This window comes from Mya arenaria, chromosome 17 (genome assembly GCF_026914265.1).
Source record: "Mya arenaria isolate MELC-2E11 chromosome 17, ASM2691426v1".
Lineage (NCBI taxonomy): Eukaryota > Metazoa > Mollusca > Bivalvia > Myida > Myidae > Mya > Mya arenaria.
Genome location: NC_069138.1, coordinates 25,159,762 through 25,176,899, shown reverse-complemented (window position 1 = coordinate 25,176,899; position 17,138 = coordinate 25,159,762). Strand labels below are relative to the sequence as shown.

Below are 17,138 nucleotides of genomic sequence, written 5' to 3'. Positions count from 1 at the left end.
CGTTTGTGTTATTTTATAGTCTGCCGACAGTCAGGTTAAACACCACTGTTTTTAATAACACCATGTGACATTCGAGTGTACCTAGGCTTCGGAAGTAAACTTTTATCCTATTACACAATTATTCATTTATATAAACCCTTAAAATAACTTAATCATATGTAATAAATGCGCAACAATTTAATTTGGTTCAAGGTCAAATATTAGATGTATTTAGTCTACAACTATAACGAACGCAATATCTGCGTTTAAAAGTAAAAAAAAATAAGCTGATAAGTAGAATGTGGTTGAAACTATTGTAAAAAATAAAATAACTAAGTATATACAAACAGTTTCTTTCAACTGGTACTGCATCAGTGCATAGTTGGAATACACCTTTTTTCAAAGTTTCAAGTTACAAGTCCGTTGTATAAATCAACTATTTCTTATCGTGCGTTTCAAATACTTTTGAATGAAGGTTTTTCTCAAGTACTTTTTTCAATTTCAAATCAAAAGAAATCTGCATTTTTGGATAACGCAACTGATATTAACTATATTGTATCAGTAAACGAAAAAAACAGAGTTCGAAATGGCTTGAAAATTACAATTGAAGAAAATTTAAATACTGACTGATAAAAAGTAGAATGATAAGTATTCCATATCCTATTTATTCGGAACATTTTTAGTCTCTATATGTTACAGACATCTAGAATTTGTATTCGTACAATTTGATATAGAGGCGGGAAAAAACCTTTATTAATTTGTATAAGAAATCCTTAACATAGTTTAACTTTAAACAGAAATGCAGTTATACCATTTCTAACATATTACAGGCAAAATTAGTACCATAGAATGAAAACAGCAACAAACCAATAACAGATAATTTAGTTGAATTAATAGTAGATATGACGTAGATTTGTTCCCTTTATCGAAAATAGTTATATCAATGGACATTATTTAGTTTACTTGAGCGGTGTCGGTTGGAACAAAAGCTTTTGTTATCAATTTTACAAGATAAGTAGATCTGTTGAAAGTCCTCACTGCAGGGAATATTTGAATGACTTATGATCGTTTATGTATTGTCGGTGCCTTTTCAAATTATGATCAAATACTAGAACCACGGATTGGTCTTTGTTTGATCGTGAAAACGTATTTAAAGTTTCAAAACCTGCTATATAATTGCAGCAGCGATCAATAGTCTTCAATGCAAACATAATAATCTCTATAAATTTGTACAAAAAAAGAAGCAAATAAGACAGACATTTTCATGATTGCATTTAAACAAGTCTCAGTCGGTGGGTCAGTGCGATCATGCACTGACAGTTTTTATGCAGACAAACATGCTCATGGATGTGCTTTATGAATAAAAAACTTAATTTGAAATTATTCAACTTTGCTCATTTCTACACAAGTAGTTTATCAAAATCATATTCATTTACCTTTAACTGGTATATCATTCACCTCGCAAAACGACTTTCGAAAACTGTTTAACGTTCAGTGAATATGTGAGCAAGATAATATTGGAAGTTTGTAAACGGAATTTCATAAATCGTTGCAATAGATCATACAACAACAATATAAATGTCTGGACTTCTTTTCCAATCTGTCTGGGTGGATGAGACAAGAATGAAACAAAGACGGATGATACAAGCGTGAAACAGAGAGAGATAGCGGATAACAGTGTGCCGTAAGTATTCATTTAAAGAATTTCCTGATTCCTAAGTGTCATTATTTGCAAATGTAAAACGTCTCTATATACCATAACTAATTTTGTGTATATAACAAATTAAATATGGTGTATAAACCGTTTTTTTTTCATACGAAGAAGAATGATCACTTGCATTTAATTTGAATAATAAAGTTCTTGAAGATAAAAGTGATACCTCAATTAGTTGCTCGGACAGTCCGTGTCCGGTAAGCGCAGTGGTAAAAGCGCACTCGCTTTTTACCAAAGCGACAAGGGTTCGATTCCAGGCCTGGGCACATGTGAGTTTGGTTTGTGTTCACCAAGCCGGACAGGTGGCTTTTTTACGGACACTCCGGTTTCCCCCTCAACACTCTCGCGCAACATCGTGCCAACGAGAGTGTCTTAGTATAAGTTATCATAACTTTTTTCACAATCGTTTTAAATATATACCGTTTAAACTTTCTCGAATATCACTGATTTCTTTCTTGTCTGAAACTACTTGGCCAAGACCATTTATATTTTGAATATAACATCATATAGCTGTCCCCTACGAATTTCTTTCAAACTCTGTCCCTAGATATAACGCTTGTATTGGCTAGGGGCTCATAAGTTTCTTTTATACTTAAATCAGGACATTATGGAAAATCTTCTTGTCTAAAGCCAACAGGCACAGACCCTTGATATACGTAATGAATCATTATATGATTGATCTCTGCCAAGTGTGATACATGTAATTGAAATTGTCTAACCATCTCATTATTCTGCATAACGTGTAACTTAATTCTCACGGAGAGAAACTTTATAAGCTATGCTTTCGTTGCAATACGATTCAATATATAAATGCAAATACTTAAATTATATTTAACGTGTATTATATATATATAGATATAAAGATATGTTGAATAATATATGTTAAAATCAAGTGTGTTTGAATTGTGACTCTTGGGTCAAAGCTGGCCCCGTCACGGGGTCACAAATTTCCAACAGACTTAAGATTATTTTTGGATTTTTTTTTTCTTTTTGGAATTGCCAGTTCATGACAACCCGTTTATTTTTATATATTTATAAAACAAACATTACATTCACTATATATGAGTATATATATCGAAGTGGAACAATATCATTTAACAATTGACGTAAATATGAAACATTTTGAAAATGCCTTAACATTATATTGTCATTTTATTTTAAAATCGTTTAAAAAACGTTTAGAAATGCTTTTATTGTTTAAGTGAGTTTGAAGAACTTTCAAAACATTATATAAATGGTACATTATATTTATCGGTTTGGATCTCCTTTCACAAATAAAGTAGGTCTTATAGATGCAATAGGCAATCTGACTTAAAACAATTTTTACAATATTATACTCTTTTTGGTCGATTTTGTAACCTATTACTATATATCTTAAATTCTTAATTTCTTAATGTATTCCGCATCCTTTAAAGATATCATATATAGCATTCCAGAAAGTTGTCAAAAATGGACATTTAATAAAGAAGTGTTCGTAGTCTTCTACTTCATTACAATAAATACATAAAGGGCAATCCTTCAATTTCCAAGTATATAAATTTAAATTAGTTGCTACAAGATTATGCAATAGCTTTATTTTAAATTGTTTTACTTTATTATCCACAATGGACTTATGAACAATACAGTACCAAAAGTTCCAGCAAATATGCTCTTGCAACCGTCGATCCCAATAACCATGAATGTAAGGCTTTTCATAAATTTGCTTTATATATATTTGATATATTTGCTTATTCGTCATATCTTTAAAAGGTTTATTTTGGATACTTATTAGTAATTTTGGATTGACGTTTGTTTTTGTAGATATATCCGATGTAAGAGTTTCTTTCCAAGTGTAAGAATTTGCTTGTTTTAAAATATTTACTTCTGCAATCCAATTTTGTTTATTTTTTAGCTTATAAAGACTACAATTAGCGTCTAAGTTGCCCGAATTCGAAAGAATATCGTTTATGTAGAGTATGTTGGAATCAATCCAGTTCTTAAATAGAAGACTTTTATTTATTATTTTTTATGAGTTTATTACCCCATATTATTTCTTTTCTAATATTGAAGTAACTTTTGGGTGCTTTCGTTTGATTAACTGGAAGTTGCTTAAACTGAATCCATATTAATAACAAATGCTTATAGAACAAAGTGATTTTGTTTGTTTTAATAGGTAAAGACTTAATGGAGTCTAAATTCATATGAAATATAAGAAAATTATTTCCAAATTGGTCTAATATTACTGATGGTATAATTTTCCAATTTGCCCTAACTATATAAGTCAGATTAATTACCCATTTTAATGTCATTTTTTTAGAATAATATTCAAAATCTGGTATCTGTAGACCACCTTCAAGTCTGTTTCCCATAACTGTTTTACGCTTGATTTTATCTTTTTTCCACTCCAAAGAAATTCAAAAACCATGGAGTTTACAGTCTTTATAATTGAATCAGGCGTTACTATATTTTGAGCAAGATATACGAGTTTTGGAAAAAGTAAAGATTTTATAACAGTTATTTTGCAAAAGACAGTTAGATTTCTTTTACTCCAATTATTTATCAATTATTTACATTTATCTATTTTTTCATTCCAGCTTAAATTTATACATTCATGTTTATCATTTCCAAAATATACTCCAAGTGATTAAATGTATCTGGACGTAAACTTTATGTTATTCATAATATTACTTATATTATTTTTTGATTTGCCAATCCAAAGGCCTTGGGGTTTTTCCCTATTTAGTTTCAGTCCAGAATAATTTCCAAACTGATCAATTATATCAAGAACAATAGGTATTTCATTGTGATTTTTTAAAAGACAGTTGTGTCATCAGCGAGTTGAATAACTTTAAGATTTTTGGAAATCTTCTTGTCTCAGACCTCATATATTTTTATGTTAGGCTATATAATGGCTTTCTACCAAGTTTTTTTCCAAATTATTCCTTTAATGTCAAAGCTAGCCATCCCCATTCGACCTATTTTCTTATTTTTTAAGCGACAGTAATGAAATTTTGACCACGTGTACAAGTTTTAAAACAAATATTAATGTTTTCTCGGATTGCCTTAAATGTGACCTTAATCCTACTTTATTAGATTTGAAGCGACAGCAATGGAATTGGGATCATGTCTACATTTTTGAAAACAAATATCAATATCATTCTTGGATGACCGTGACTTTGAATTTTTGACCAACTTTCATACTCTTGAAGCAACAGCAATGAAATTTGGACCATGGGTACAGTTTTTAAAATACACATCAATGATTTTCTTGGATGACCTTGACTGTGATATTTTGACCTACTTTCCATTTTTAGGCGAAAGCAATGAAATTTGGAGCATGTTTAGATACAAAAACCAATGTTGTCTTCGATGGTATTGACTTTTACCTTTTGACATACATTCTTTTTTTGCAGCAACAGCAATGAAATTTGGACCATGTGTACAGTTTTGAAAATATGTTCTTAGATGACCTTGACTGGGACATTTGGACCTACTTTTCAAAAATGTTTAGTTAAAAGCAATGAAATGAAGAGCATGTTTTGATACAAACACCAATACCGCTAGCATTGACTTTAACCTATTGACATACATCATTTTTTATGAAGCTAAAGCAATACAATTTTGACCATTTTTTACAGTATTGCAAACAAAAAACAATCTTTTCCTCGTATTACCTTGAATGCGACATTTTGACCTACTTTCCTATTTTTGAAGCTACAGCAATGCAATTGTTACCATGTGTACAGTTTTGAAAACAAAACAATATCACTGTTGTGCTTGGATGATATTGATTGTAATATTTGACCTATTTAAATTTGGACAATATGTTTGGTGTTGAAAATAAATATCAAGCTTTGATATTTGTTGTGAAGCATTGTCTTGTGGTCCTTTACTAATATTGTTCCAAATATACCCCTAGTTTCCAAATTGGCTCCGCCGCAAGGGTCACCTGTGTAACATAGATATATAAATGAATCTTTTTAGAAGCTATTGTCTGCATCCGAAAGGTTGAGAGCTAAGATATTTAGGTGTAACATTTTCTAGTGGACCTCTATAAAAATCAAATTGTACCCCTGAGATAATAATGGGTCCGTTCCGGGGGTCACCTGTTTGACATAAATGGAAAAACGCCGTAAATATTCTTGTCTGAAATCAAATGGTTAAGAGCCTACGTATTTTGTGTGTGGCCTTGTCTAGTGATCCTCTACAAGAATTGTTCAAATTATGTATTTATGGTCAGAATTGTCCCCGCCCATGGGTTCATATGTCCGTTTACATTGAGATGCTTTGAACATAAAACCGAAAGGCTTAGTACTTATATATTCGGAGTGAGATATTCATGGTACTCATTTTCTTTGAATGAGTGTAAATTATTAAAAGTAGATGAAATTAATGTGTATGTAAACACCTTTCAATTGTGTTAACACATAATGTTTATTCGTCGAATAACATTTCCACCAGGGTGTGGGATTCTTTTAGTTTAATCAATAACTGCATCATATTTTTGATAAGTTTTTGCATTAGGTACTATGAATTGCATTTCTTTGTCTGCAGATAGAGTTGGTATCCTTAATCATATAAGTACTTGGAGTTTGCCTATTATTTTTCATTATTTGATTATGTCTTAAGATTCCTCAAGATAATGCATAATTTGATAAGATATACTATTTAAATGTATACTTTATGTTCAATTTTCAAGATTGTCATTTATTCAAATGCACACACTAAATACATGTACATGTTCATTTTACAGCAGAAGATGGTGTCGATTGAATCAGATCAAAGTACAATGAGCGACGAGCTAGATATTCGATGGTGCAAGCCTTGCATAGTATCCAAAAGAGAGAGTAAAGCTACGATGTATTGCAAGGAGTTTGATAATTACCTTTGCGAAGAATGCTACGGTTATCAAAAACAGACGATGAACAAGTTACACGATACTGTTGATGTTATGGAAAAGTTAAAGATTGCCATAATTTATTGCGACCCATGTAAAGAAGGAAAAATTGACAAGACTGCCCAGTTGTTTTGTCCAATTTGTGACGAATACCTTTGCGACGCTTGTGTTGAAACTCATAAAATGATGAAAAGTACAAAAACGCACGTTCCGATCGCGAAAGAACTTGTTGAAGATCAAACCAAAATGTCCGACGAAATACTTATAGAATGCGAACCTTGTAAACTAGGCAATAAGCGACAAAACGCCAAGAAGTTTTGCCATGAATGTAACGAATATCTTTGCACAAGTTGTGTCATTCTGCATCAGCGCGCAAAATTGACAAAATCTCACTTGCCGATTGCGATAGAACTTGTTGAAGAGCAATCTAAACTGTCCGACGAAATACTTATAGAATGCGAACCTTGTAGACTAGGCAATGAGCGACAACGCGCCAAGAAGTTTTGCCATGAATGTAACGAATATCTCTGCGCAAGTTGTGCCATTCTGCATCAGCGCACGAAAATGACTAAACGGCACGCGCCAGAATCTATTGAAAATCTTCAAAAAAGGTCATCTTTAAGAAAGCACTTTTGTCATCCTTGCTCTGATGAGACTCAAGAGGAGGCAGCCATGTTCTGTGAAACGTGCGAAGAATATCTCTGTGAGCACTGCGTAGCTTACCATAAAAAGCAAAAGGCAACAAAAGCACACATCTTAACGTCCGATCTAGGCATCGGAGATACAGATAGAGACAAAGACATCCCCTGTGAGATTTGCATGCTTACAGAGACATATTCTCTCTCTGAAAACTTTTGCGTCGAATGCGAGGAGCATCTTTGTAAACAATGCACGGAAGTTCATCTGAAAAGAAAGACAACCAAAAATCACCAGATATCAAAGAACAACAAAGAAATAAAGTTATCCAATGTCGTAGACTGCACTGTCTGTCAAGATGCTGGCTGTATGTCAAAAGCAGTAAAGTACTGTCGTGACTGTATTGAATATATGTGCGAAAAATGCATGGCGATGCACCAAAGAAATAAATTAATGAAAGTCCACAATTTGATCCCCAGTGAAGAAATGACAGAAACGGCGTGTGAGACTTGTGAAAAGTGTGATGCTGTGGCTTATTGCATAAAATGCGATGAAATGCTTTGCTGGCAATGCAGATCGAAGCATAATAATACAAAGAAATACAACGACCATGAGCTGGCTCCAGTAAACATAGACTATTGCGATGAAACCAGTTTGTATTGCAAACCATGTGAAGAAAGGGATATTCAAGAATTGGCCTGCGCATTCTGCCTTGATTGCGACCGTGAACTTTTTGCTCAGAATGCGCGAAAAAACACAGAGCTAGAATGAAAACACAGAGCCATTATGTGGTTATGGATATTGCGAAATTTGAAGAAGAAGAAAAGAAAGATGATGCGCAAAGGTATTGTTTTATGCACACCGTTTTCCTTTTTACCGCTGCTGATTGTAGTTTATCTAAAGATACTATTGATATAGAAAGGCATATTTAAACATTTGAAAACTGCTACTTACCTTACTTTAGTAAGTATACATTAAATGCTGTTTCAGCCACAAGAACAAGTCCAAAAGTATACATCGTCGCGTACAAGCGTCGCCAAAAGAAAACGATGAAGTATGTATCTTATTGACATACGAGTTTTGCGTGTTGATAATGGTATACGAAATTTAATTTTGTGCAATTCATTTTTCAACAATTGCATCATTGGACCATTTTCTGTTTACTAAATCTAGCATTTGATTTAGTTTACCCGGCCTGGAAAGCCTGTATCAACGGAAACAGGATCTGATTTCATCGTTTTATCGTGGGACACGCCATCGAACTTTCAGGATGGAAATTACTACCAAGTTTCAATAAAAGATGTCGATCAAAATAGCAAATGGAAATTGTATCACAAAGATTTCACTACCGCAATTGGTAAAATAGAATACATTACGTCCAACACAAGGTTTGTATTTAGAGTCAGAGTTATCCAAGAGAATGGGGAAGGATTATACAGTCCGGAAAGCGATGTGATTATAACGTTTCCATCCCCAGCGTCAGGATTAGTTAATATTTCTACAAAAGTGGACGGCGAAAACCCGACAATATATGCTTTACCGGTGACTGAAAACAGAAAAGCACGAGATGAGACTGCAAAATTGAGACAATTTTGGCTTGGCAAGTAAACACTGGTATCTGCATAACAACAAATCGATTCAATTTGATATCCTATATTACATGTCAGAAAAGACCTTATTCAAATACAGAATATGTAATTCTAGTTTCTTTTATATTTTATATACTATTTAGGATCACCATCATTAGTTGAGACAAAAGAGAGAACGATCATGTTTTTTGGAGCATCTGGAACTGGAAAAAGCACGATGGTTAACGGGTTTGTAAACTACATACTTGGCGTAAATTGGGATGACCCTTTCCGGTTCACAATTATTGACTTTGAAGAAGAAGAAAAACAGAGGGAAACTAACCAGGTGAAAACCTTTGTTATTTTAAACAAAAAGTGAATAGGGTTTTTTAAAGTTTAAAAAGCATATTGTTGTACATTAACCTATTAAACAGCTTTTTAAAAGATATGGCTAGATTAAAATATTTCATGAATAACACAATAAATATGAGTGAAAATAACTGACAATTATGAAGATTCACCGCGAAACCATCTAAACGAGTGTTTATAATAAAAACATTTCAAATATTTTGTTTCATATTTAACAGGCTCTTTCGCAATCAGAGTGGATAACTCGGTATACCATTTTCCCGGAAAAGGGTAGCAGGGTGTCCTACTGCTTGAATATAATTGATACACCGGGGTTTGACGATAGAAGAGGCCTTTATAGAGATGAAGAAATAGTTGAGCAAATTCGACAACTCTTTTCTGCAAAGCAACCAAAGGGAGTCTGTGTTATTGATGCAATTTGCTTCCTGATGAAGGCGCCGGATGCTCGCTTTACGGCCGTCCAAAGTTACACTTTTCAGTCGATTATGTCGCTTTTCGCAAACGATATTGAAGGCAACATTTGCTCGCTGATAACGTTTGCTGACGGCATTGATCCCCCATGTCTCGCAGCGTTGAAAGAATCCCACCTTCCGTTTGGAGAGTATTTTACCTTTAATAACTCTGGCCTGTTTGCACCTAATGTAGGCCCCATAAGCTTAGCGCCAATGTTTTGGGATATGGGAATTAAAAGCTTTCAGCACTTCTTTTCTCATCTTGAGCAAGGGAAACCAAAAAGTCTCCAACTTACAACAGACGTCCTCGACGGAAGAATCAGGTTTGAACACACCGTGAAGAATCTACAACCACAGCTTGATGCTGTTATTCTGAAAATAAACCAAATGAATCAAGAAATCGCAATCATCGACAGAAACAAGTCAACTTTAAAAGATAATGCGGATTTCATATGCGCTTTTAAACAGACTCAACAAAAAAGAAGGGAGCTGCCCCCTGGTCAACTTGCTACCAATTGCACTCATTGTCATTTTACTTGCAATAAAAATTGTGATCTTCAAGATGACGTCCGTAAGAGTTGCCGTAAGACTATGGACGGTAATGGCTTCTGCACTGTTTGTCCAGCCAAATGCAAATGGGACAAGCATGCTAAATTACCGTACATAATTGACAACGTCACTGTCACAGTACAAAAACCCTACCGTGACATGCAAAAGAAGTATCAAGAAGCTGCAGGAAATTTGCCGACTCAAGAGCAGATTGTCGAAAAAAAGACCGAAGAGCTCAATCACATGATTGATGACGCTGAATTTCTTAAAACTTCAGTGAAGGAGTGTTATGAAAGATTGAACGCAATTGCATTGAGGCCGAACCCTTTATTTATGACTGAACACATTGACTTGCTGATTGAAAACGAAACGCTTATGAAGAAGGACGGATTCAGTGAAAGAATCAACACATTGAACGAATTCAGAAAGAAAGCAATGATTATGTCAGATGCCACGAAATATACGAAAGTGGCACAAACAGCCATGCGCAATGCAGAGGTTAAGAAGAATCGGTCTCTTTTTAAATAAATGGTGTAGTAAGGTCAGTATTCATAGTACATTAATGTAACATATTAAATATGTATATACCTAAATCTGCAAATAAATTAACGATCATATTGCATTTTTTGAAACTGGTTGTCAATTTGTACTGCCTTAAAAGCGTTTTAGAACTGTACACTTTTAACAGTATGCTCAATCGCTGACAGTTGTATGCGGCTTTCTTTGATGTGTGAAGTCGATTGACAGGTTTAAGAAGTTGTTTTTAACTCGGAATTCACTTGGTGTATATGGTAGGAGTAAAAACAACGATCGTTTATTGCTCCAAAATCTTCAAATGCTGTGTTAAGCTAGTGCTGCATACCTTTGATAAAAGTAGTTTTAATATGCGTATTACATTCATTTCAGAGCTAGGTCCAGTCCAAGACATCATTAAATAAGTGGTGATAAGGTCATCAGTGGGAAAGAAATGTAGAGAGAACATTATTGTTGATAGATTACTTAGTAGAAGGTCAGCAGGGAAAAACATAACGTTATTGTGGATATTGTACTTCGATTCAAAATTAAATATTTCTTTTCCTGCGATAAAAGGATACATACGATTATAGTTGTATGCTTTGCTAAAGAACACAATACTTTTTTGAATAATGTAACATCGATGTATTACTGTTTTAAGTGTGTTTTTTGTCCGCCTTCTTTATACTAATCCATGAACGGATAGACGTGTCGTCCAAGGTGATATGCAAACAATCAAACATCATTAACAAATGTTGTTAATTTGTTCTTGGAGGCATTATGTGTATGATTCTGTGCTGTTCGTTAAAATGGACAAAAAGACCTATTTTGCTGTGAATTTTTGTATTGTTATTAAAACATTTAAAACATCTCTGCTTTAGATAAACTTGTTTCATTTATAATTATTGTGTTAAACTGTTCTTGCTTAATTGTTTTAAAGTGATTTTATTATATTAATTATATTAACTACTTCAATTTATTTAGTACACTAAATGGAATTCATTAATTAAGGACATTGGAATGAATTAATCAAGGATATTTTTAAATAAGTATTCAAGCTTATAAGTGTAGTGATTTGTACTAAGTTTTAGTATATTGTTTCTGTTTATATAGTTTTGATATATATATACAATTAGAAAAAATCATATATGAAGTTTTTTTCTAACAACAAGTTAATTAATTTTTGTGACAGTATGAGGATTGGTTCAAATATGCTGTCTTCTTAATTTAGCCTATTATAGAAATGAGAATATTCGGCTGGGAACGAGATATTATACAAACTTTTTTTGATGACTGTGAAATTATATTGGAATCAATTTTGAAAGTAAAACGAGATGGCATGCAACTTTATTTTGAGTGTTTTCATTTGCAGACATTCTGGGGGAAAATTATATTTTTCATAGAGTATAGTAATGGCTTACTGACCATGAATTTTTTTTTTACTTGGTCTATTCATCATAATTATATAACCAGATCATACACATAAAGCATAATCATATAACTGGATGCTTTTATGAATTACTATTATTTTCGTTAGTTATTCGAAATCCATAACTTGTATATAAGGTTTAAATAACATAGCCTATTGTGTGGTTTTATTGTGTGTTTCACATACTGTAAAACTATGGTCGTTTTTGAAAGTATCTTTTATGTTCAAAAAGGTTAAATGAAATTTGGCGGAGGCATCTCGCTACTGACGCCATAACAATTCTAAAAGTTATTTAGAAAGATTAAATGAAATTTGGCGGAGGTACCTTGCTACTGATAGCATATCAATGTTTTTGAAATTCAGAAAATATAGAGAAAAATGAAAAAATCCACTTAAAGTCAGAAGTAGGAACATCCGAAGAACTATTTTTCAATGGAAAATGCAACAACTTATTGACAAATATCAAATATAGGTTATTTTTAAAGTCTCAAGCATTTGGTCATCTGTTTTGAATGTTTATATATACCAAACGTAAACCATGTTGGCTGGATTTACTTTATGTGATACCCTCTCAAACAAATATTTGAAAACTTTGCACTTAACCCAAAACAGTTTTTGCCGGATCAGATATGACCAATTAAAGCCAAATTTATAATTAGATGAATGGAACTCATTTTGTTTATGACCCATGGTTTACAGTTTGTTAAACAAAAATAAAATAGCCAGCTTTTGTGTGAGTGACTGCGCGTTTCGCACGCAATTTGTATTTGTTATTTGCTTAGTTATAAAACCTCATTACCACCAACGTTTTGCATGAATGAGTTGTGTTAGTAATTTGAATTCCGTATATGCTTAGCTGTATAACCTTTTTATAACCTGCTGTTTAAATGAATGAATGATGGAATGTAAGTTTTGTACGCAAGATGCTAGTTTTTATAGTACTTCGAATTCCATATCTTACTCCTATTTGTCTTGTTTGCGTTTTTCGGTGAATAACACTCTTTATTCTAATAATATGTCTTTTCAATACGCAAGCTGTTAGTTTTGATAGTAATTCGAATTCCATATCGTACTCGTTTTTGTCTTCTTTGCGTATTTGGATGAATTACACTCTTCAATCTAATAATATGTCTTTGTAATACGCAAGCTGCTAGTTTTGATATTGATTCGAATTCCATATATTACTCGTATTTGTTTTCTTTGCGTTTTTTGATGAATTTCAATCTTTATTCTAATGTTATGTCTTTGGAATTGTTAAAGAATAACATTTAAGTAGTTGCCGAAGTTAACTTCTAATTTTTTTGCAACATCGGTATATGTTAGGTATAATGTATGTTTATAGTTGAGTCAAACGTTGCTATTATATTATTGAAGAAAAACGGTGTTGTATACACTATATATCATATCTCATGCTTAAGAATACTGTTTTCAAAATTGTTTCTTGATTGAAAAATAATATAACAAACAACAACAACGAACATTTCTAAGAAAAGCTGTTGATAAACAATATCGTGAATGTATATAAATTTGCATTAAAACCTTAAAAGAACGTTAAGCTATGTTGACATCTTTTTTTTTCGGAGAACTGATATGACATGATATTATATAATGAAAACACATTTGGACAAAGTCGTGTTGGGAAGTCGGCAGCCTATGTTGAAATAAACATTTGCAGTGATGGCTAAAAAACATTCAGCTATGTCGTCATTTAATCTTTCAGATATTTTGATGAACTTGATATTGTTTCTCTGTAACATGAACAAATGTATGTTTTTGTTAGCTTAAGTCCTTTTCTTTGGCGTTTTGTCTTTTTAATAAAAGTTTGAATGCGCTTAGAATGTTTGTTTAAATAAAAGAAAAAAATAATTTCGTTGTTGTTTCTATTTTATGCGATATGAAAAACATCATTTATAAAGAATAATAGTTGTAAATTTTAAATGCTTTGCATCTATCAAAGGTTTAGAACGATAGTGGTTTATTTAATTGTCGTCAACCGCCCGTCAGTTTTAACTCGCATCAGTGAATTAAAAAATTGTGCATCTTAAAAATGTCTTGACATGATTATTGTCGGTGAGTAGTCGTCAAATGGCGCCTTTACATATGCAAACAGTAGGCCCGGCTATACGCGCATGCGCAATCATAGTAGCTTTTATGTTTCAAATGATTTATTTTCGGCAGCAATCGAACTATTGTATTTGTTTGAGTAAGTTATTTGGATTATAACTATCACAGTGTGTCAACGTTATGTCTATTGTTATTTTGCACTATAGGGTGTAGTTTTTAAAGTCATACACAATATGGCGGCGATTATGCGGAAATGAAATTGAATGTTACTTCGAACACGTTCCTCTACATAATAACTGACCTCTATTTAGTGTTATAGCTTCAACATCAATCGAAAAAAATGGCATCAATGTATGCGTATAAAAATGTTTAATTTAGATGGAGACAATCCAGAAATGAGCTGCCAGGAAGTGATCGATTTCGGACACGAAGGTACATGTACATTAGTCTGAAATAATAGACCTTTTATACGGGATTCTTCCAATCCTTAACGTCTAAACGGGTTTGTGCAAAAAGCGGGGGTGTTTGAAAATATTGAAATTGTATTAAATGAAGTATTTTATGGTTGAAATAGATAATTAAGGTTTATATTCATATTTTACCATGGAAGTGCAAAGCTATTTTGCAAAAAAACATTTAATGCATTAAAACACAGTTTTTACCTTTCCATTGAAAGGAAAGTTGACTGACACAGACAACAATAACGCCAAGCGGAACAACTTGACCCAATCGTAATAACTCGGCAACCTCCGACAAGCTTCGAGATAATACAATCGTAACAACTCGGCCATGGCCAAACAATGGAAACACCTAGGCCAACATCCAACAGGAATTGACTATCTCGAAGCTTACAGAAGATGGCGAGTTGTTACAATTGATGGCCGAAATGTTCCGATTGTTGTAAAATTGTGAACTGCAGCCTTGCAGGTGCCCTTCATGTATATATTGTTATGTTTTGACAGAATGAAATAAAGAAAAAACCATCAAACTCATAATTATTTGCTGGATATTAATTTTTGGTTACGGAATTTATATAAAATAACATTATCTGGTAATATTTCTTGTTTTTATGAAATGTTATAGACGCAATATGCTTTAACCCCGGAATCTTGTACGTGAAGGATTTGTTGTGTCAAAAAATCGTTAAAAAATCTGTCAACGTACAATTATTTGGACTAGAAGGTACATCTAGCTGACCCACATCTCTTAGTCTAAATATTTGTACATTGACGGACTCTTTTTACGATTAAAAAAAAATAAATACATATTTACATTATATAAATATGGCAAATCCTTCATTACAACATCTTCATGTTACTTTCAATTCAGAGTTGATTATTCACTAAAATTATTTTGCATTTTTAATTGTTGTTTAACCTGAAACGTCTTAACCATCAAAAAAGAACATATGTGCTTCAATAGTCTAAAAAAATAGACGTGTTATATGGGATTCTTACAATCCCTTACGTCTAATCGGGTTTGTGCAAAACAGGTGGGGGGGGGGTTGAAAGATAGAAATCGTAGTTAGATAAGTATTATATGTTTGAAATAGATATTAAAGGTTTATATTCGTATTTTAGTTATAACCACGAAGTGCAAAGATTTTTTTCACAAAACAAGCATTTAATGCATTTAAACACAACCATTTTACCTAGCATAGCAACTGGACCATCTCAGGTTAACTTCGAAATAGACCAGTCACCTTTTGTATATATAATTTTAACAACTTGACCATGGCCAAAAGGCTCCGATTGTTGTAAATCTATGTACCGCAGCCTTGCAGGTGTTCTTCATGTATAACAGTTTATATCATTATGTTTTGACAGTATGAAATGAAGGAAAACACTCATCAAACTCATAATAATTCGTCGCATTTTATTTTTGTGTACATAACTCATATTTTAGATAATTATCTGACCGGAATCCCAATCGGAATAGCTACCCACTTTTGGTACAACAAAAAATGTATGTAAAGGATATGCCATTTCAAAATTTGTAAAAAGATCAGTCAAGTTACTATTATTTGGACTAGTGCTTCAAGTGTTTGATTTATTTTCTTTATAATGTTTAATGCACCTGTCAATTGTAGAGCCAAGCTGGGAACTGCCTAAAAATCAGTTACCCGGTTAGCTCAGTTTGATAGATCTCCATGCAAGTGTTCACATGGTCGTGGGTTCAAGCACCATACCAGTAGCATCTTTTCTCACAGGTTTACTTTAGAACCCATCATCCAGGGGTTGACATTATATTTTTTTTATTAAATATTACAGGCCATGTTCTTTTGTAAACTTTCAGATTGAGAAGTGCCTGGATACAAGGCTAGTATTGTTAACATCATCTGATACAATCAACTGGAACAAAGCTAAAATGGCTGCCTGACCTGACTTAAAAATCGGATGGCAATACATCAGACTAGAAGATTATTAGTATTGAGATGGACAAAATGAAACATGAGCCTACCAAAGCTGACAGATAGCACAAGAAACACATAAATGCAGGTATTTGCTGAGATATTGTAATTATTTTTTGAAACTTCTCATTCATTTAGAAAGTTCAGTTGAAACAGAGTTGGCAAAAAATGAAACTAAGGTATATACATTTTGAATTCTAATTTTTAAATAAGAACTTTACTGGCCAGCACAGATTGGTAACATGCTAGTCTACCAATATAAATGCGCCTGGTTCGAATCAGTAAAGCTGATGAATGTACTGGTTGTGTAGCCAGGATGTGAATAGGTCTGCACTTGGCTGATAATGCATATCACTTTAAATGTTTAAGCTGCACTCTCACAGATTGACTGTTTTACTAACTCTTTTTTATTTCTTGATCTTGTAATTAATTATTTTATGCGAATTTCTGAACACTGGTCATAACAGACAACTGGAAAAAGTAGATCGCTGCTTTCTTATATTAATTCAGTCAAAAAAGACAAGTGAAAATATTGGAACGCTGATTTCTTATTTTAATACGATCAAAAGATGATGTTCT

At 32.9% G+C, this 17,138-nt stretch overlaps 1 protein-coding gene across 2 annotated transcripts; it reads left to right on the top strand.

Annotated features, from left to right (window-relative positions):
• Positions 1-1,307: 1,307 nt before the first annotated feature.
• On the top strand, positions 1,308-13,867 carry LOC128223135 (uncharacterized). 2 transcript variants are annotated; one of them, XM_052932414.1, is made up of 7 exons: positions 1,308-1,663; positions 6,429-8,049; positions 8,196-8,259; positions 8,391-8,805; positions 8,938-9,119; positions 9,361-10,684; positions 11,050-13,867. In XM_052932414.1, the coding sequence occupies exons 2-6, from the start codon at positions 7,973-7,975 to the stop codon at positions 10,669-10,671; spliced, it is 2,049 nt and encodes a 682-aa protein (XP_052788374.1). In that variant the 5' UTR covers positions 1,308-1,663; positions 6,429-7,972; the 3' UTR covers positions 10,672-10,684; positions 11,050-13,867. The 2 variants fall into 2 exon arrangements, with proteins under 2 accessions (XP_052788374.1, XP_052788373.1); XM_052932413.1 differs by having other exon boundaries at positions 6,426-8,049.
• The last annotated feature ends 3,271 nt before the right edge of the window (positions 13,868-17,138 follow it).

Coding starts and splice junctions, on each gene's coding strand:
- LOC128223135 (XM_052932414.1), top strand. CDS start 7,973: ATGAAAACACAGAGCCATTATGTGGTTATGGATATTGCGAAATTTGAA. Junction 8,806..8,937: donor ATTGAGACAATTTTGGCTTG/GCAAGTAAACAC, acceptor TATACTATTTAG/GATCACCATCATTAGTTGAG. Junction 9,120..9,360: donor AACAGAGGGAAACTAACCAG/GTGAAAACCTTT, acceptor CATATTTAACAG/GCTCTTTCGCAATCAGAGTG.